Below are 21,898 nucleotides of genomic sequence, written 5' to 3' on the forward strand. Positions count from 1 at the left end.
ATGAAGTAGGAAACCATACAGGGAATAGGGTGCGATTTACGGCACAGGCGACTCAGCCAGCTCAGAGCCTTCCATTACAACCTCCTAAAGGCTATCACTCAGCCAAGCTCAGCCCTGAGGACTGCTGCTCTCACTGCAGTTGGGAGGGGAACTTGTCACGTCCAGGCGGGGCTCAATAAAACAACGTCTCCGCTTCTCTATGGTTCCACTGCAAAACATTTAGACCCCCTCTACAACCTAGTTTTCCTCAAAGGAACTCAGGGATGACTTGACTAGAGACAAGGGCTCTGGTTCATTTGATGTGTCCACACACACACACACACACGCACACACATGGCTTGAGGCTCTACTCTCGGCCGCTGTGGCAGTGCTTTCGCGTTGTTGTTTCTTCGTTGGCATTTCATTGATCGATGATTGACACTGATTGCCCAGAGAGTGCTCAATGCCTACTACCTGACCTGGCTGACAACAGACACCCGCTGATCAGAAAGACAGGGGTGAATCAAAACGTTTGCGGGGGTGTGTGGAGGTTTCTGTGTGTGTGTGTGAGTGTGCGTGTGGTTTTGTGTTGGCTTCCGTGTGTCCGATAGACTTTCATATTGTGACGACAGATTGAGGTGTCCCTCTTCTGGCCTGTGGATGTTACTGCATCAGGCCGATCAATAGCAATAGGGAAAGCGTTCATCCTTGAAGGGTAGACTCTCTGTCCTGCAGCATTCAGACATGCACACTCACACTCACACACACACACACAACAAGCTTGAGACTGAACGAAAGGCAGAAAGGCCATAGGAATAAACACAATAATGAAAGAGCTTGGCAACCAATAACTCCCAACAGCAATGAATGAAGGAATTACAATCAACATATTATTTTACGTGCTCCTCCCCAGACTCCCCAGAATTACATGAAATAAGAAATAAACATGATCATATTGACTCCACTATAAACTTGGCTCAACTGCAGAATGCAGAATTTCAATGTTGTGTCCCTTTAGCGTTGTATTAAGAACATCAGTAGAAAACAAAGTAAGGCAGAATCCATAACTGTAAATCATTTATGAATGGCCACAGAGAAATGAATCCATGAACATGCGTGTTAATCAGGGCACGAAATGTATTTCGTGACGCACCCTAAATTACATTTCTCTCATGGTTTTACCAAAGAAGACATTTGTCTGCGGCTCATTTGTGTTGCTAGTCAGTATATGCCCTCAGGCAGCTACTAGAAGTGTGTGTGTGTGTGTGTGTGTGTGGGGGGGGGGGGCAGCCTAAAACGTTAATGGTCAGAAAATTTCTATGTTCGCAGTAGCTACTTTCAGCTGTTCTTTTCTCTTCCCGCTTTGCGCTGGAAGTCCCAACTGAGATGCAGTATGTGAATAACTAGGTGAAATAATGTGACCCCTCTGAATGTAGATACACTATTCTGGTAGCTCACCATGACAGGGACTGATTAGGATGATCATTCCTGATTGATACAGGATAATCAGCTCATTAAGACCTGATTAGTTACCTACTGATCAAGGGGGATGTTTCACACAAGATTATCTCATTCTCTCTCTCCTGAGCCTTAAAGCCCCGCTCTGGCTATTTTACCTGTGCTGTCCAGGATTGATTAGACTTGATCCATCTAAAGATGTGTTCTTTTCTTTTCACGGACAGCAAACACATTTTTAAACCTGCCATTATGTGCTGGATGCGTTATGTTCTTCTGAAAGTAGAGTCACTGTAATACCTCTGTCAGCCATTCGATTTGAAGTTTAATATAGCGAGTGGTTTTGATGACATGGGGACACGTCTGCCCATATGTGACATTTTTAGGGCCCCGTTTCGGCTTGACAGTGACACCATTACAACCAGTGGACAGAAATAGCAGAAAGCATCACATGCTTAGATTCATGTGACAATCAGGGACGGTAAGGCTGACATCGAGCCACACTACAAAAACTATAGATTTCTCCTTCAGGGACTTGTAAACATGAGCAATGTCAAACCCGTCCTGTCTGAAAAAGATTGCAAGCCTCTGCTCATCCTATAACCGGGATACTTTCTAGTTCTGAAGTTGTACTGCCACATCTAAGAACCAAGAGAAGTGATCGGATTGTTTTACGCGAGGGAGTGGTGGCAATAGATAACCGAGAGGAATAGACTCTGATATAGTGTGTGCAATGCAGGACAGTGACACATAATGTTTACTGTTTCTTCTCAAAGTAAAATAAATATACATCAATAACCTTCTCAGACCCTCAATCTATAGTAAGAACAATATGGTTATTGAACTTTGGGGAAGACATTCTAAATCAAATGTTTCCTGTTGTTAATGGCAACCACAAACCAATGCAATAGTTAGTCTAAAAACTTTAAACCTTCAGATTTTGCGGACCTAGAAAATAAACGTAGTTCTGCACAATTTTTTTTTTTTATTGAAAATCCTATTCTGAACTGATCTATTTATAATGAAATTAATAATCCTAAATACAAAACCTTGATTGCACAACCTTGAAAATGGACAAAAATGAAAAGGGGAGCTACTAAGACAGGGTAATGCATTTTGGGGGGAAAACGTCAAACAATCAGCGAACTCAAGTTGATGTTAATGATACTCGTGACACTCCCCCAAAAGAACTTTATGCAAATCATCTGTTTTCCAGTGCTGTTCCGTGACACAGCTACCTATGCAAAAGCAAATGTTTAGAGAAAACACAAGATGGAGTCCCCAACTGGTTGGCTACACACTCCCCTTCAACCTTGGCCATTAATCACATCAGCGCAATGTGAGAGAAATGAATGCATCAATCGGGACCCAATAGCGTGACGGATGGAGGAGTCTTGGGGTCCTTCTCTCTCTGTCACACGAGACACCAACCAGCAGGGCTCCCATCTCTCTGTCTTCTACTATCACACTGTCTTCTACTATCTCTCTGTCTCTCTCTGACTTGCAAATGCAGAAGAAGGAAGAGTGAGGGAGGAGGACGAGGGAGGAGGACGAGGGAGGAGGATGAGGGAGGAGGACGAGGGAGGAGGATGAGGGAGGAGGACGAGGGAGGAGGATGAGGGAGGAGGATGAGGGAGGAGGACGAGGGAGGAGGACGAGGGAGGAGGATGAGGGAGGAGGACGAGGGAGGAGGATGAGGGAGGAGGACGAGGGAGGAGGATGAGGGAGGAAGACGAGGGAGGAGGATGAGGGAGGAGGACGAGGGAGGAATAGGCAGTTTGAGTGATCCTCTGCATCCTGATGCTGCTTTCTTCCCGGGCCATAAATTGGCTCACCCCCGCTGCCACCATGAAACTCAACAGGCCCAACTCCCGTCTCCTCTACGAACAATAAGCATACGAATCTGCGCTTAGCATACTGCATTAATGGGGGGGGGGGGGGATTTTTAATTAGAGGGCTGGGGTAATGAATCAGACAGCCTGAGCAAGGCCAAGGGGTCTGCGTCCCAAATGCCATCCCTGCTCCCCCGCTATGTGCACTGATTTCAAGCAGAGCTCAACCGGAGGAGTAGCGCGCGTCGATAGGGAGTTGGAAACAGCACTTGGGGGATGCGGGCGACGAGGCAGGGAGGACGCCACCCTCCGCAGCCCCGTCCCTCTTTACGGCTCCACGTCACGTTCCCCAGCTGGCACATTAATCATACCACAGGAGGAACGAGGTAGAGCATCCGTAATTCCTAGAAATGGCGGCACAGTGCCACTGAAGGACGAGGAAAGGTTGAATCGCGGCTGCGTGATAGGAAAACAGTGGCGAGGACAATCTAAAATGGGGGAGAAGGGAGAGGACCTCCTCTCTTGGCTTTTTGTGTGTCTGTGTATGTGTGCGTGTGTGTTCGCCCATTCACCTCAACACGTTAACAGTTATAAATGGGGTGGCATAAAGACAAGGACAGAATGAGGACATGGTGTCTAAAAATGGCTCTTAAAATTTTAAGTGCTTGTGTTTTATCACAAGCACTGCGTCATCGCCTTGCCGTTTGAATGTGCAGTCTTGCAGTGATGGTGTTGAACCAATGCGTTTCCATTTTTCAAAGCAAGCAAAGGCAGATAATGGGCTGACATTGTTTAATGGTTTCTGATTAGGTATTGTGCATGCAGCGATGGTGATAGCTAGCTACCTGAAATTGCAGTAAAAATTACAATGAAATTGAAATATACAGAACCAATCAAATTCAAGTTGTTCTTGCCATAATAAGAACCACAAACATAATGATAGTCTTCTGTATACCAGACCTACCTTTTCACAATACAAATGATTTGCTTAAGCACATTAAGAAGGAAAGAAATTCCACAAATGTACTTTTAACAAGGCACACCTGTTAATTTAAATCTATTCCAGGTTACTACCTCAAGAATCTGTTTGAGCGAGGCAATGGGTAGCTACTTTGAATAATCTAAATATAAATCTATTTAATTTATTTAACACTTTTTTGGTCACTACATGATTCCATATGTTTTATTTCATAGTTTTAATGTCTTCGCTATTGTTCTACAATGTGGAAAATAGTAAAAATAAAGAAATACCCTTGAATGAGTAGGTGTTTCCAAATTTTGACTGGTACTGTGTGTATGTGTATATATATATATACAGCTCTGGAAAAAGCAAAATTAAAAGACCACTGCACCTTTTTTTTTGAGTGAGGAAGGAAGGTTTTTGAGTGAGGAACAGAAGGGTTAAAATTAAGAGACCACTGCAAATTGAACGCTTCTGTTCCTCACACATTTTTTTTGCCGGATTCAACCTCACACTGAATATCAAAGTAAACAAGACATGATAATCTAACTTGTGTGAATTTCATGTGACTCAGTAGTGTGTATGGCCCCCACACTCCTGACAATGTCTGGCCATGCTTCTGATGAGACGACTGATGGTGTCCTGGGGGATCTCCTCCCAGACCTGGATCAGGGCATCAGTGAGACAGTCTGTAGCGCTACTTGGCGGCATCGGATGCACTGATACATAACGTCCCAGAGGTTCTCAATTGGATTCTGGTCTGGGGAATGTGAGGGCCAGTCAATGGCATCAATGCCTTCATCATCCAGGAACTGCCTACACTCTGACCACATGAAGCCGGGCATTGTCCTGCACCAGGAGGAACCCAGGGCCCACTGCACCAGGTTAATGTCTGATGATGGGCCTGAGGATTTCATCCCGGTACCTAACAGCAATCAGGGTACTGTTGGCTAGCACGTGGAGGTCTGTGTGACCATCACTGACCCACCGCCCGACCGGTCATTCTGGAAGACGTTACAGGCAGCATAATGTTCATTACGGCGTCTCCAGACTCTTTCATGTCTGCCACATGTGCTTAGTATGAACCTGCTCTCGTCTGTGAAGCGAACGGGGCAACAATGGTGAACCTGCCAATTCTGGTGTTCTCTGGCGAATGCCAGTCGAGCAGTCAAGTTCTCTGGCTGTGAGTACAGGTCCCACTAGAGGATGTTGGGCCCTCATGCCACCCACATGGAGCCTGTTTCTGACAGTTTGGCCAGAAACATGCACACCAGTAACACGATGGAGGTCATTTTGTTGGCCTCTGGCAGTGCTCCTCCTGTTCCTCCTCGCACAAAGGAGCAAATACTGGTCCTGCTGCTGGGTTGATGCCCTTCTACGAAGAGTAAGTCAGGAAGGATAAGGAGAGAGCAATTGTCTGTGGCCACCACCTGCAAAACCATTCCCTTTTTGGGGGTTGTTTTGCTGTTGCCTCTCCAGTGCACTGTGTCAACAGGTGACGTTGATTCACAATCGCTTATGCTTCCTAACTGGACAAATTGATATCCCTGAAGTTGAATTGACTGTGATGGTTACATGTTCCCTTCATTTGTTTGAGCAGTATACATACATGCCTGTATATAAATGGCACGTTGTTTGTGCTAATCCAAGTTTTACATTTTAAAAGGCTAATTGATCATTAAAAAGCTGAAAACTGTGCTAACAGCTGAAAGCTGATTAAAGAAGTAGTAAAATATTACTAAGGTAAAAAAGAAGACCACCTATTCCCAGCAACTCTTCCCCAGGTGACTTTGAATGTCAATGCAGGAAGTGATCAGCTGTAAACAAGAACCGTGTGTTGAGAACTACACAGAGAGGGATATTAGTGCAGGGTTGCAGTACATAAAACAAAACAAAAGCACATTTGAGAGTTGAGTGGTGCAAAAACCATAGGCACGGTTCTACAGAGATAAAAAGTGATGTGGTTATCCTTCACCAATTTCTCGTCAAGTGGGTGTGTGTGGTGTAAACCAAGAGAACGGTGCAGGCCTGAATGCTTTCTCCTTTAATTTGCTACCCATCTGTAGTTCATTGAAAGTTTGTTGATAATAATGGTCTAATAATCTAGAAAACATCTACAGATGGAAATTGGGACTCTCAAAATAAAGTGTAACCTGTTATCTTAATGTGACCCATGTGTACGGTAGATAAGTCTACCAAATGCTAGGTTTGTATGGGTTAAGAGTTGGCAATGTAAATAACATTTAGGAATGACAAAAGGCCTTTTGTGTAATGTGACAGTGTATAAGCCAAGTGCGTTCTGTCAGCACTAATTTGTTTGAGTGCACCCTTAAATTAATTTGTATATCGCCCTCCTTTGTGAATCACAGTTCTACCACACTGTAGATCAGTCTGAGCTCCGTTCTGGCCAAAGCAGAATTCATTCTTTCTGCTGTTAATCGTTCAATGGGTCAACTGGATGGCTCAATGGAAACAAACAGGGCTCTTCTTAATCTTGTCTTCTCAAAAGACAGGGGTCTCTGTAGAGGAAAAGTCAATGCGTCAGAATCCCGACAAAACCTGGCATCAAGACCTGAAAGCGGCTCTTTTCACATTACACCATTGACTTATCCCATAAGGGATTTTACATTGACTTCAAATACGGTATATGTATTATCTAGGCTGACCCCTGTTCGGCTTTTTGATAACCAGGTTAGTCTCGTCAGGACAGTTTGACATTTGTGAACATATTTGCATCAATTCACTCAGAATGATTGGCTAAATATAGAAGATTTTACTCATTCTCTCACCAAGGACGAGGGAATATTCTGCCCTCTGGAAAAAAATTAAACATAGTTCCAGATGGACTCCCAGTTGTTTTGTTTATATAAATGTCTTATTGATGATGATTATGAAATCCTACAATACATTTAGTCTATATACGTTTGAAGTTAACTTTTACAAAATTTTACAAATAAAGTTTGACATGACAATTTGCTACAGATGGGTGAATTTGTTTTTATTTGTTTATTTTCCGTTTCTGTTCCTCTGACTGCATTCTCACCCTAGCAGCCAGTATTGGCACCTTGGGACAACTGTCTTTCATTATTAATAAAAGGCTGAACTTCACTAATTTGGTGCTGTAATGTACAGAGGCGAGGGAGACCATGTAAATGCAGGCGGATGGGTTTTAATGATACAAAACAGCAAGACGGACAAATAGACTTGACAGCACGCAACTTGATGCATCTCAAAATGGACCAAGTCAAAGTGACACCTTCATATATTCTAGATTTGTGACACATAAAGTGAAACATTATAAGCCTTTTTTGTTTTAATCTTGATGATTACGGCTTACAGCTCATGGAAATCAAAAATCCGGTATCTCAAAATATTAGAATAAAAAATGTGTAATCCAGAATTTTTTAGCTGAGAAGAGCTCTAATCGTCTAATTCAAAAACTCCTGCAAAGGTTTACTAAGTATTTTAATTCATGCACTCAATACTTGGTCGGGGCTCCTTTTGCACGAATTACTGAGTCAGTGTGGTGTGGTATGGAGGCAATCAACCTGTGGCACTGCTGAGGTGTTACGGAAGCCCAGGTTGCTTTGATAGCTGCCTTCAGCTCATCTGTGTTGCTGGGTCTGGTGTATCTAAATTTCCTCTTGACAAGGTTCAGGTCAGGCGAGTTGGCTGGCCAATTAGGCACATGTAATGCCATGTAATACCATGGGCAGCAAAACAGTTATTATTCGTTTTGGCACTGTGGGCAGGTGCCAAATCCTGTTGGAAAAGGAAATCAGCATCTCCATTAAGTTTTTCTGCAGATGGAAGCATGAAGTTCTCTAAAATCTCCTGGTAGACAGCTACATTGACTCTGGACTTGATAAAACACAGTGGACCAACACCAGCAGATGACATGGCACCCCACATCATCACGGACGGTGGACTTCAAGCAACGTGGATTCTGTGCCTCTCCACTCTTCCTCCAGACACGGGGACCTTGATTTCCAAATGAAGTGCAGCATTTTCTTTAATCTGAAGAGAGGACTTTGATCCAGTTCTTTTTCTCCTTTGCCCAGGCAGGAGTGGCTTGATACTAGGAATGCGACACCATTTCCTGGACACGTCTGTGGATAGTGGCTCTTGCTGCACTGACTACAGCCTCAGTCTACTCCTTGTGAAGCTCCCCCAAGTTCTTGAATTGGCTTTGCTTGACAATCCTCTAAGGGCTGTGGTCATCCCTGTTGCTTGTGCACCTTTTCCTAGCAGACTTTTCCCTTCCAGTCAACTTTCCATGAATATGCTTTGATACAGCACTCTGCAAATGAGCAGTCCTTTCAGCAATTACCTTCTGTGGCTTACCCTACTCGTGGAGGGTGTCAATGAGTGTCTTCTACACAACTGTCAAGTCAGCAGTCTTCCGCAAGATTGTGGTTGTGTGTACTGAACCAGACTGAGAGATTGAAGGCTCAGGGAGTTAAATAGCTGATTAGAGCTCTTCTTAGGTTGACATTTCTGTATTTTAAATGTATTCTAATATTTTGAGAATCTGGATGTTTGATTTCCATGAGCTGTAAGCTGTAGTCATCAAGATTGAAACAAAAAAAGGCTTGAAATGCTTCACTTTATGTGTAATGAATCTAGAATATATGGTGTCACTTTTGGATTTGAATTACAGAAAATAATTTACTCTTCCACGATATTCAATTTCTTTTTAGATGCACCTGTATATTAAAGGTTCAATGCTGAAGAATTATGTGGCAGCGCTACACAACCATCGATAAGATCTAACAAGGGACAATACAATGTGGGTGACATATTTAGGGTAAATGATGAGCAGATGGAGTCCGGCTGTGCATGATTGTACTGAGGAACAGGTGCAGGTGACTGGATGGGTGCGTTTGGTTGATGACAGCTGGAAAGCCGGCGAGGTGGAGCGCCTGTGCAGGACAGGTGGAGAGCCAGCCGTGACAGGCACTTTTGATTTGTTGATGTCCAACTAAGTTAAAGGACAATTTCCGTTCTAATCCTTACTTTCACTGGGTCGCACTAATAAAATTCCTATTCCTCTCTTACAGGAGGACGAGGGCGGTGAGGGCCGGTTCAGCTTTGCCGGCTACGGCATGGGACCGGCCTGCCTGCAGGCCAAAGACGGCATGGCCATCAAAGGCAACAACAACAACGCCCCAACCGCCACAGCTGGCCCGCAGGAGAAGACCGTGGAAGAGATGCGCAAGCTCTTCATCGGCCGCGCGAAAAGGATCGACACGGTCTCCCGTGTGGCTTTCCCGCTAGTCTTCCTCATTTTTAATATTTTCTACTGGCTCATATACAAGATCATCCGAAGCACGGATGTCCACCAGATGACGTAAGCAAGGGAAGAGAGAGAGAGAGAAAGAGAGAGAGAGAGATTAATCGAGTTCAATACCACGCCATCCTGCTCTCAAAGCCAATATTCCTTGCTCTTCACTTGCTCACTTGCTTTCGGTGGCTTTATAGCCTTGGCAAACATAATTTATCAGTATTATTATTTTCTTTCTTTCTCCCCCTGTTTTTTTCCTGAATAATCCGGACCAGTGCAATAGCAATGCAGTAAAATGCATGATTTATGAATGTGGCAATATATTTAAAAAAGAAGAAAAAATGATCAAGAAGTAAAAATTAAGACTTAAAGAAATCCAAGAACTTCAGAATTTATGATAACTGGGAACTTGAAAAGATCGAGAGAGATGCTCTTTTTTTTTCGCAACTTGAAGGCAGATACTGCATTATAACAAAGAAGTAGTTGGGTAAGGATACTGCACTGTAACATAGCATATATCTATCATACATTTAAAAACTGTTAGTTCTTCAAAAGGCCCATGTGTCTGGATGGAACACCCATGGAGGGATTTTTAAAGGACTCTATGACAATTCGGTGCTTCCATGACTAAAGTGATGCAAGGATCATGTGTCCTTTATATCTAAATTTGCTTCAATGTGTATTGCAAGCACTTATCAATGCTTTCCCTACGACCGCAACAAAAACTGAGTTTTCATTTGGTTGATGCTGCTATCAACTACATGAAGGAAACCTGATGAGTAGGAAAGTGAAAATAATATTATGTTGTTTATAAATGCTGTGGTCAACGTGTCTGTCTGTCCTGATATTACTTTATTTTTTAAACTCTTGAATATTATTTTAAATGTTTGTGCCAACTAAGTATACATCATGTTGCTGTAATCAGCTCAAAACTTTTCTTGGGAACTCTTTTTGTAGAGCTCTTGGGAATTCTGAAAGGAACATTTGCCATCATTTACATCCAATCCATACTAATTCTAAGTTAATCTACACTGGAATTTTATTTTTTAAATCATGATTCTTCCTAAGCATTTAATTGAAGCTATAATGTTAACTTTTGTCTACATCTTTTCATTGGTGGTTACATATTGCCTAATTACCATAAGATACCCAGCAGACAATGGAGGTAAATGTAGTGAGTGAAAATGTAACAAGCAAAAACCTACTGTACCTTAATTACTCCCATTGATACAATAACACACATTCATATTCGTAACCCAAAAAAACACCAAAACACATTTTCATCCTTTATAAAATATGCCGAAAATTCACTAGTTTGATACTTCAACTGCAAATGAATAACAACAGCAAATCAGTACATTTTATAGCTTCCACTACAACAGTATACCATGCAACTGGTTGATCAATTTAAGATCCTGAATTCCATCACTTCTCACCAGGCTTTTCTATGCAAAAATGAACACATGCATTTATTTTTTTATAAGCTTTACCATTCATCAAAACATTATCAGGAATTGGTTCGAACTTGGCGTCAACTTTTTAAAATCTAAAATCACATATTTGATGGTAGATATACATGCATCCAAGTTTTTGCCTAGGCCTTCATATCGACATCCCAAGCACGGTGTAAACTGTTCGCTCCTAGGTATTACTAACACATTTATGTTCAGCTACCAGCTACATGCTGGCCAAGCTGTGTGAGTAGCTTTTCAAATTACACATCTTAGACTTTTTCAATCAGTCAGCCCAGCTTTGGTATCATTTAACCATCTTAAAATGTTGTCACCAAGCCCCAGAAATTAAGTCTACGCTACCACAAAAATGTTGGCCTGAAATACTGTCATGGCTGTGTGACTCAGAAACAGTGAAAATTTGTGAAATTTGTTTTTACCACGTCTGACAGAATAGAATTTTCCTTCACTTGTTTTTATTCAAAACCAAAGAAGTGTTTTGTTAACCTATGATCATTGCCTTCCTGGTTTGTTGTTGCGTATGATGACATAAGAGGAAAGATGTCAGAACCCTTTTGAAACAGATAGTATGCAGTGGTTCAGAAAATTGTTAGTTGTTGTTGTAACTCAAATCAATCCAGTTCATTCCATTGAGTTTCCAGTGTGAGGATAATGTGCTTCCATTTCTTTTTTGGTAATATGATACTCAATTACTATATAATATATTTTGATATGAAACTTTTTCTGCTTCTTTATCCCTGTTTTATTCTTCTTGAAAAGTGTACTCCATTACTTTTTTAACAGGTCATAGATTTTTGAATGTGTTATTGACAGTTTGAGGTAGTTTGATGTTTGAGGCTTGATGGACTTGCACAAGAGTTTTAAAAAAGGATTTTGGTTATCAATTTCTTAAATTCATATCTTCTGGTATTTCAAATGAGAAAAGATTTATCTAAACATGTTTGTGTGTTTCCAATGGACACTGAGTCTGTGGTTAAATTAATTCGAAGGGCTATGTTTTGTATTAGTGTTATTTTATCCTTAAAGCATACTTAAAACGTATTGGCCATTTACAAAATCAGCACAGTATTCCTTATTTTTGAAAATGCATGATGATTTGTTCAAAGATATCTCTGCAACATAGACTACAATATTTCAGCACAGATTTATATCATGAAACCTTTCTCAGTTTTGAGTTCCTCAGCCAAAAATGTCAATTTAATACAATGCTATAGTGTTGAATATGCAACCAACTAGGAACCAATCATTTACCTCCACTTCACCACCATGCTATTCATTCATCCATTCTATAGTCATGGATTGAACTCTGCCCTGACCAAGTGAAGGATCACTTTGCTTGGGAAAATGCTACAGAATTTATTGTAGCCAATTGCTTATTTAAGATGCATTATTACTAGCGACCTGTCCAGGGGGTGTACTTGTACATCAAGCTGCCTCATGCTACAGAAACAGGAGATAGGCTCCAGGGTTGGGATCAATTCCAATTGAAATTGAAATTTAATTCAATTCAAGATAGCCCTGGAATTTGAATTGAATACATGGAAATTTACAGGCAGAAGGAATTGAATTGGAATTGAATTTATGGAATTTACCCTAACCCTGATAGGCTCCTGCCCTACGGGACAAGGGGCAGGGGCTCGGACAAGGCTTACTTTGTTTATTATGTTATGCAAGATGGAAATTACACTTGCTGCTCTGAATAGAGAACTCCAAGAAGGTCTAGCGTATTCTAGAACACTGACACATTCTAGAACAAGAATTGTATGTTTAACTTAATTGCTCAGCAGATCAATGTTCAAAGTATGGAACTGGTTGGAATGTCTATAATGATGGGTTGAACTCCATTGGACAATTGGGACTTCCTACAATTCCTACATATCAACCTGACCTATCACAATGTCAAATATTATTGACAATGAAGGAAGTTCATATAATATTTGTCATATAGGACAGTGTAATATGATACTGGTTTGAACATTTAAAGGTATGAAATTAAATTAGCATGTTCTGTTTTTTTGTTAGTAATTGCTGATAACAACAGCTGTTTGATTCTGTTTATTGTATTTCTAATACATACAATGCCCTGGTTATGGTGACGCACTCACCACCCAGAGATAGAGATGGACATGGATAAATAACCAGTCATGAACTGAACTGTTAAAAAAAGGGAAACAATTTTCTTTCTTTTTTCTTTTTTGCACAAGTTGGAATGGCCTTAATTTTGGTTTACTTGCTTAAATATTGTGTATTGGCACAAAGTGCACATGTTGATTTGCGAATTACAGTTATCATAATAATCCAAGAGTGCACTTCAGAGCAGGAAAAAAGTTCAGCAAATCCTTTATTTTTCATTAAAATCTGAAAACACTGAATATTTTGCATGAGTATAAATACAATGGCAGATATTTTTGGCTTGTACAAAAATGTGAGCAATTTGAAGAAAAAAGGAATGTATAATTTCTGCTGTAAATGTATATAACTAAATATTTATTGAAATATGTCATTATAACTAATTCTAATTACAATTAAAGGTTTTCTGAACAAAAAGCTCTACATGTTTTTGAAACATTTTCAAAGTTGTCGGTCTGTGTTGGACTATTTATTTCTGTTACCCAACTCAAGGATCTGTGTATAATCATAAAAAGTATTAAAAATTGCAAACAAATCACGGATGCAGGTTGTTGTATTCATTCTGCTAACTAGCAAAAAGCCCTTGAGTAGACTAACACAGTAAATTTATTAAATATAATTAACTGATTTCTTATTGCTAGGTACAATTTTAATAAATGTTCAGACATATTTCACTTCTGCTGCGATCTGCCAAAAAAGCTATAGGCTTGAAAGTATTGGGATTCACCATTGCATTTCGACCATTAAAGCTATAAACACCAATAAAAAATGTACACACTTACTCAACTTTGATTGCTAAAAGATTATTGATGTTATTTGTAATTTTTTAACTATAACCTTATTAAATTGACAAAAAGGCTACGATAGACATCAAAGATCTATTTTAACCCTGGTCCACATTCATGGACATTATAGCTAGCTTTGATTCAGTTTGTAGACAATAGCTTTCTCTTTTTCAGGGCCCAGACAGTAGCTAGCTCTTGTTTTGTAAATATTTGTTATCTCTGTTTCAGGTAAAATACATTTGACCTCTGGCCCAGGTCATAGTCATTAGCGAGGTCTGGTCAAGGTCATAGTCTTAAAAAAAATTTATGACTTAAGTAGATCTAGGCCAATTCTGGTCCAGGGCATAGGCATAGACATCACTAAAAAAACGTAAAAATATAAATCTGTAAAACTTTCCAACTTCCCATCTCTAGTGTTTGAATGTGGATGGAGTTACTCATTGTGAGAGCAGTAAACATTTTGGTATGGTTTTTCTTCCTCACCCACACTCTTTTACAGGGGCAGTAGCACAGTGCTATTTATTGATTCAGATCTTTCACCAAATGTCATCAATTTGAATCTTTACAAGCAACTTGTTCATAATAGGGGCATAGTCCTGCTGTCATTTTTACCAAGAGATTTGTTTAAGTGTGCTTTAAATGATGTAGATCGTCGTTAATTGTAGATCATCGTTTTGCCACTCAAATAATGTAATTTATTAATACTTTAGAAATCATGTCTCCATGTGACTAGACTGTGAATTGATCTTTGTGCAAGGCTTGACTTCTGTAAAGGTGATAATGAGCACAATATCAATCAATATTATAACTGAACCCGCGTCTGCAATGTTTAGTTTGAGTTGGTTGTGTATGTTTGGTTTTATAAACCCCTATCTGTCGTAACATTCAATAATCAATTCAATGTATTTATTCATGCATCAGTTATAATTGTTTTATTGTTCTAGATTTTCTTCCTGCAGCCTGATTTGTTTTATCTGTGCGCAGTCGCTAGACACCTGTTGGTCTGACCATGTATCTGGACCCACTGACCCGGAGCACCACCAGTCAATCACAGTGCATACATGTTTTTTAAATAATTTTTTCATACTTGTGGGTTGTGTCTAATAAAGCTTGTTTCATTGTGTGTAGACAAAAGACTGCTGTTTCACAAATATCCCCAGTAGGCTACATCCCTTAAAGGACACATTTGTAAGTTCAGCCCCCCTAGCATTCACAAGAGGAATAGAAGAAAAATACTTAGCAGCTAACAGTGTAGCAATCTAGAACACGGTATAGGGTGGCTTGGGCTTAAACGCCTCCCTGGGCAAAGCCCCCCCCCCCCTCCCCGTAATTCTCGATCAAACCACCAAAGGATTGTTGTTTTTTGTTAATCTAGAAAATGTTGTTCAATCATCTTAACTGAACAAAAAACTATTTTGACCTAAGTTTCTTATTTTTTGTCATTTAGAAAACATTGTCATGTGATGTGATAAAGTTAGACCTCTATACTGATTTTTGATATGTCAAGAGGAAGACCTTAGGCAAAGTAGTCCACTCTTTCCGATAAATAAATAATAATACTTTTTTATAGCAATCCTGTTTTTTTCCCTTTGGGGCAAAATGCCCCATGGGGTATTTTAATCCTTAGAATGTATTGGTAAAATCTAACAAAATTATAACAACAAATGTGCTGAAATATAACAAAAGTTCAAGATATAGCCTAATATATGTAGTTTTTAGTTTTATAGCTAGTTTACTGAGCATATATTACCATTTAATACATGCTCAGTTGATATGTGCCAATCAGTTGATATATGCCCATTTGATATGCCTATCAAATGGCACTGATATTGAATGAATTGCTCAATATTATTGATTTAATGTTTTTAACTTAATACTTTCAGACGGTTAACAAAACATATTTAAAAATAGTCATCAAAAGTTAATAGAAATTGTAATCAATTATATACATAGCTTTTAGCCTTTGGATATTGGAATGTGCAATATCATGGTAAAAATGTGTTTTGTTACCTCACTTAAATACTCCTTAAATTAGTTGACAAAAAAAAAGATTGAATTCTTTCCAATGGTATGAATTACAATGATAGAATGATTTTGACACGCAAATATGGAATAAATCTTTATTTGGTGTAAAAAGAATAAACAACCCAGGGGGTTATTTTACCCCGATAGTGGGGTAAAACGCCCCATAGATTGGCATTTGATTAAGTTGCAAGAAAATAGAATCATTCTGCCCAATATGTTTTATATAAATGTAGATATTTGTTTGACAATAGACAATAAAAATCGGACCAAATAGTTTTTTCTAGGCAGAAAATACGCACTTCCCTTAAGGTGGGCGTTTTCTAGCAAGTTACCCTAGAACGTGTAATTTGGAATTCATATTATCATAGCCTATCCAGACTGTGGTATCAAAGCGAAAAAACTTTTTTGTAGGCCTACAGCTCCGGAAAAAAAGAAAGAGACAACTGCACCTTTTTCTTTGTGAGGAACAGAAGGGTTACATTAAGAGACCACTACAAATTGAACGCTTCAGTTCACTCAAAACTTTCCTTTTCAACTTTTTTGGAAAAGAAAAAGGTGCAGTGGTCTCTTAATTTTGTAAATGTCTAAGGTTACCGCCACATATCGATGTCTATGTAGCACCTATAGTATAAGTTATCTACAAAAGTGAAAATCTAGTTTAATTTTTTTGCCAGTCTACATGAAAGCTTACATGAGGAAAACTGTGGTCAACAACTTGTTTTCAGGTCCATCAGTCTGAATCAATGTTGTAGAACTCAAGTCCATGACTCTTGACTTTGTATGACTGGACATGACTGTGTTGACCTGAGACTCGACTGGGGCTTACGATACATCTTCTAACATTGGTAATTAGACCCAGAGTCTGATTTGGGGGAGAGCACCATGCTCTAGGTGCCATGACGGACCGAAGAAAAATCCCGTAGCGGAAGTCAAACTAATCTTTGAATGCAATAATAATGGAGTTAGTGACAATGTGTATTTGTTTATCTGTGCGGACTATATTATTACATTCTAAGTAGTTACAAGTGGTAGACCTAAGCAAGTTTTATCACAAAATGTAGGTTAGCTACTTTACCACTAGGCTAATGACTATAACGAGTTACCAACATTATATTAAAACAATTCACATATGCTCATTAAAAACATTAATTATTTTCATATATTTATACTATTACATTTTTCCAGAAACAAATAATTCCGACAGAAATATTTCTTTGCTACCCAAATCAGCATGGTCGTTCGTTGTTTATCAAACTGAATCTTTCTTGTCATTCATTTGAATTACTGTGGGCAATGGGCAGTCATGCAAGCACTTTCGCCACCTCGTCAATTGATTCTGCTGTGTAGTGATCTCTTTTTGTCTTAGAACTTCCTTTTCTGACAGTGGTAGAGCTGTCCGTGGTAAAACAGCACATCATCTGGCTCATCGAGTAAGAAGATTCGTACAATAAGCTGTAACGTACATGCCAGACCATTTAACATAGCATAGGGTATTACTGTATTCATAACACTGTTTATTTAAATCCCTTAGTCGCTTTATGCAAGCTCTTTCCTACCAGCCTGACGTAGGCTACGTTACCAAAATGCACAGCTAAACATATGTTGCATTAACTAAAGTTTTTCTGTTTTTACTTTGTATGCTGATGATTTCGCAAAAAAATAAGAAATATATATAAATATATATTTCGACCATGACTCCCTACCAAAAATCCCTTCTATTCAACTCTTACTGCGCTCGATCACCACTGCTCCTCATGGCCGATATATATCCTAACATCACCTAACGTGATGTAATGTAATATATATTGTTATACAGATTGTATGAGACCTGTCTGTGTAATAAAAACAGTAGTTCTTAGTCCCTCTCCCTTTGAGCCTGTAGAAAAGTAGGCATATTTGAAGTTTTGCTCTTCTCTCTTCAGCCAGGTTCTGTCAAACTATTTGGGAAGTACCCCATTTCACAGTAACATATTTCCCCAAAACCGAGTGATATTATCTTTAAAAATGTCTGCTTATGTATGGTGGAAATCTTACAAATGTCTCCTTTGAGTCTGGGCAAGACTCTACAGTCCCCACTAAAACTAACAACCATTACTTCACAATTAAAAATACTTCAAATACACTACATTTATTTTTGCTTTTGTTGACATAAAAAAATTAAAATTGAATATTTAAACAAAATTGAAATTAATTTCTACCCACCCAGATGCAGACCTTTTCCTTCTCTGTTCTAGAATGACAAGTAGTTATATTGTATTTTAGTACTCAGAGAGGAACATCTATGAAACTGCTGTTGTTGGGATAGCGATGTTTCCAACCAGGGACTGAATAGTTACACACACCTGGCAGTTGACTCTGCTTTGTGTTGTGTTCAATGACAGACACACACAAACATACAAACTGCTATCAATTGAGTAGAATGACATGCACACACATGCACATACCCAAACTCACGTACACTTCAGTTAATTGTGTTAGATGACATTTGGCTGATTGGCTCTTCCATGTGGGTGGTTCACTAGAACAAGTGCAGCAATGTATTCATTACATAGTCAAGGAATATATAGTATTTTCTGACTTTTATGCTGAGACCATAGCGCTCACCGACTGAAAATGATGTACTTAGCCTACATGAACATACACAGCATGCAAAATGTATAGCTCACACATTGATCTGTTGCTTTTTTCCTGAATGTCTTAAAGTTAACATTTCTGGAAAATATAATTGGGGGAACAAATGTAAACGATGTGTATTAGTGTAGCACTTTCTGTATGGATTTCTAGCTAACATCTTATCTATATTACGAAGTATGTATTCTGCATACATTTATCTCCATTTCCCTCTTATAATCCAGTAATGCAAAGGGCCGGATGGAGATGTGTCTAGCAAACGAATCGGGAGCTCCATGAGAGTTCATTGGAACAGCTAAAAGTCTGCCTCCAAACTGGGACTCAATCCACTAAGAGTTATTCACCACAGGACCCATAGGGCCCTAGTCAAAAGTAAAGTGATCTATGTTGATTTAGAGATTAGGGTGTCATTTGGGAAGCACACGCTCATCCAGTCTCAAAAGAAATTCACTCCTGAGTTATGATTTAACCCGCTGACTGAATGATCTTCATTTTAAATGGGATATTTTTAGCTTCTGGGTGATGATGACGACCCAATAACGGGTTCAACCAAGGCCCTATGTCCCAAATGGTTCCCAATTTAGAGCACTAAATGGGGAATGGTCAAAGGTAGAGCACTATAAAGAAAGCAGGGTGCCATTAGGGACACTGGCAAATTGCCCATCCCCTTCTGCCCCACTCCCAGACCACCCTTTCATTTGAGTGGCCCTGCAGTAGCAGTACTCCCTGAAACGGCATTATAGCTGACAGCAAACATCACCCGAGGCCTGAAGCCAGTGAAACATGAAGGCTTTGACAGAAATGTGTTTCTCAGTGTATAAAATAAGAGCATTTCGCCTCCCGTCTCTTGTTAAGCCAGAAGATAGCTCCTCATGGCGGGAGAACGGCAATGAAGACCACTCTCGGAAGCAAACCTGTTTTTCTCCAAAGAGCATTTCCTTTTGTTCAAGTAAACTCCAAATGCTCTTATTTCATACATTGAGAACAAGCTCCCTGAAAATAGCAGGCCTTTTTTTGTGTCAGTGTTGATGACTAAACATCTGATTTCACCCCCACAGTAATGAAGCCTTTTACATTTCTTCACATGCCAAGATGTGAATGCTAATAGATGCAAATAACCTTAATGAGAGACTTGATTGCCTCCAAAGTATGTCTGTGCATGAGTGCCTCCGTGTGTTTGTGTGTGTGTGTGTGTGTGTGTTGAACGCTTCCTCAGGCTGTGGGCCTGTCTGTCCGAGTTATTGTGTTTGCGTGCCAAACAGAACATTGTACTTCACCTAATGTAACTGGCTCTGGTCAAAAGCAGAGCCATATGTGGGGCATAGCGTGCGCTTTCAGGACACACCCGGTGAGGGGGGGGGGGGGGTTGTCCAGCTGGAGGGCCGTATGCTCACAGGGTTGTTGCCAGCTGTACCTGAACATTCTCAGCCCATGTGGGTCATAAGGTGGGAATACCAAATATAATACAGCCTGGACACACTGAAGGGTTAGCATACATCCTCCTCTACATCAAGAATACTAATGAATGCAGTCTGTAGCCACCTGCTGGTAGCCCTTATCCTCAATAGCAATGGAATCTACATCCAGCTCGAAATGACATTGTTGACTGAAGTGTATTCATTGATGAAAAACTACACAGATTAAGACTTGCGTGTCCCATCCAAATTTAGATTTGAGTAGGCACAGTGACATCAAACTGAATGAAGGACAGTTTCAGGTAGGTGCTAAACAATGTAATGCTCCCAGTTGAAAAGCGAGTTGTTTTGATGACATTGGGCACATCTTGGTGAATGCATGACACAGGACACCATTTATGGGAAGAGAAATTAGTTACAGTGTGGTTTTTAATGTATGCAGTTCTCTGTACTGTACTTGTATGCTGTATTTTGTCATGTCTGATGTTTTGTTTGGGGTCCAGGAAGAATAGCCACCGGTTTTTGGAGCAGATCATGGGGAAGTGTAGTTGAGCTTCTATTGATATTTAACACATCTACAGTTCAAAAAGTATCTACGGTATAAAAAATAAAAGTCAACACATTTCAGACTTTGAATGACAATACATTGTCCCTGTATTCAGACGCCTTCACTTTCTCTCCATTTTGTTGTTTTACACTTTATAATGGATTTATGTATTTTACCACAATACCCCATAATGACAAAACAAAGTTGTTTTTAGAAATGTGTGCAAACTTCATTGGAGTCCACCTCTGGCAAATTCAGCTGACTGGACATGATTTGGAAAGGCACACACCAGTCTATATAAGGTCCCACATTTCACAGTTAATGTCAGAGCAAAAACAAAGCAAATTTGACAGTTAATGTCAGATGTCAAAACAAAAACAGTCCAAGTCCAAGGAACTCTGTTGACCTCTGAGAATTGTGTTGAGGCACAGACCTTGGGAAGGTTATTAGCAAATTGCGATGCATCTGTCATTGCAAAAAGTTATGCAACTTATAATGCATTATATAAATCACCAAGTTAAAAAGATATTATCTAAATCATTTTGAATGTACTGTAGATTACGGATTTATATGTAAATTAAGCAACATTTAGATTACCTGTGTAAATGTATCAATAAAAATTTCTCTTGAATGCAACCAACCAGCCTAGCCTCACCTCTGGCCCTCAAAGCCAGTTCCACTCCATTTTTTCATTTCAACCCCCCAATCAGGGAGTTATTTATACTTGTGACACCAAGTTAGTGCAATTAATGATGAGGTAGAACCAGCAGGCTCCAAACCTTGTTGGATAACAGTTGAATACCCATGCTCTAGGGCCTAGGTCCAAGAGCAAAAAAGCTAGTCTGAATACATATTTCTGTGGAATCAACTTCACCAATGATGATATTTTCCAAGAATGCTACATAATATTTGATGACTAACTGATTAAGTTGATCAGACATGATTGTATTCAGGTTTCTCATATCCCATAGATGCCAGGGCTCAGCTGGCTCTCATTTGGACCAGGAGTTTAAATGGCTACGACCAAATTTTACCTCTGGGGGAACCAGCCAGAAGGACCCTTTCTGCAGCACTCAACAGGCCTTTCTTTTAGAGTGGCTAGATATAAACCACTCCAGAGTAAAAGGCATATAACATGCTGCGTGGAGGACTCAGTGGTCTGATGAGACCAAAACTATTAGGTCTGAATGCCAAGCTATACATCTGGTGAACACAAGGTACTGCTGGCTGCAACCATTTTTAGGTAAAACATAGTAGTGGGAGCATCATGTTATGGGAATGCTTCTCAGTGATAGGGACTGGGAGACTGGTCAGGATTGAGGGACGTATAAACGAAGCACAATACAATGAATATCTGGACATTCAGATAACACTTAAGTGGG

At 39.8% G+C, this 21,898-nt stretch overlaps 1 protein-coding gene across 4 annotated transcripts in view; it reads left to right on the forward strand.

Annotated features, from left to right (window-relative positions):
- glra1 (glycine receptor, alpha 1) overlaps window positions 1-14,974 on the forward strand; it is a 54,080-nt gene extending 39,106 nt beyond the window's left edge. For 3 of the 4 annotated variants that reach the window (XM_010903657.5, XM_010903658.5, XM_010903659.5), the window contains one exon: window positions 9,288-14,974. In XM_010903657.5, coding sequence (XP_010901959.1) covers window positions 9,288-9,581 — 294 coding nt within the window. In that variant the 3' untranslated portion in view covers window positions 9,582-14,974. The remainder of the gene's footprint in view (window positions 1-9,287) is intronic. The other variant, XM_020046129.3, reaches the window with a different exon arrangement.
- The last annotated feature ends 6,924 nt before the right edge of the window (window positions 14,975-21,898 follow it).

This window comes from Esox lucius, chromosome 4 (assembly GCF_011004845.1).
Source record: "Esox lucius isolate fEsoLuc1 chromosome 4, fEsoLuc1.pri, whole genome shotgun sequence".
Classification (NCBI taxonomy): domain Eukaryota; kingdom Metazoa; phylum Chordata; class Actinopteri; order Esociformes; family Esocidae; genus Esox; species Esox lucius.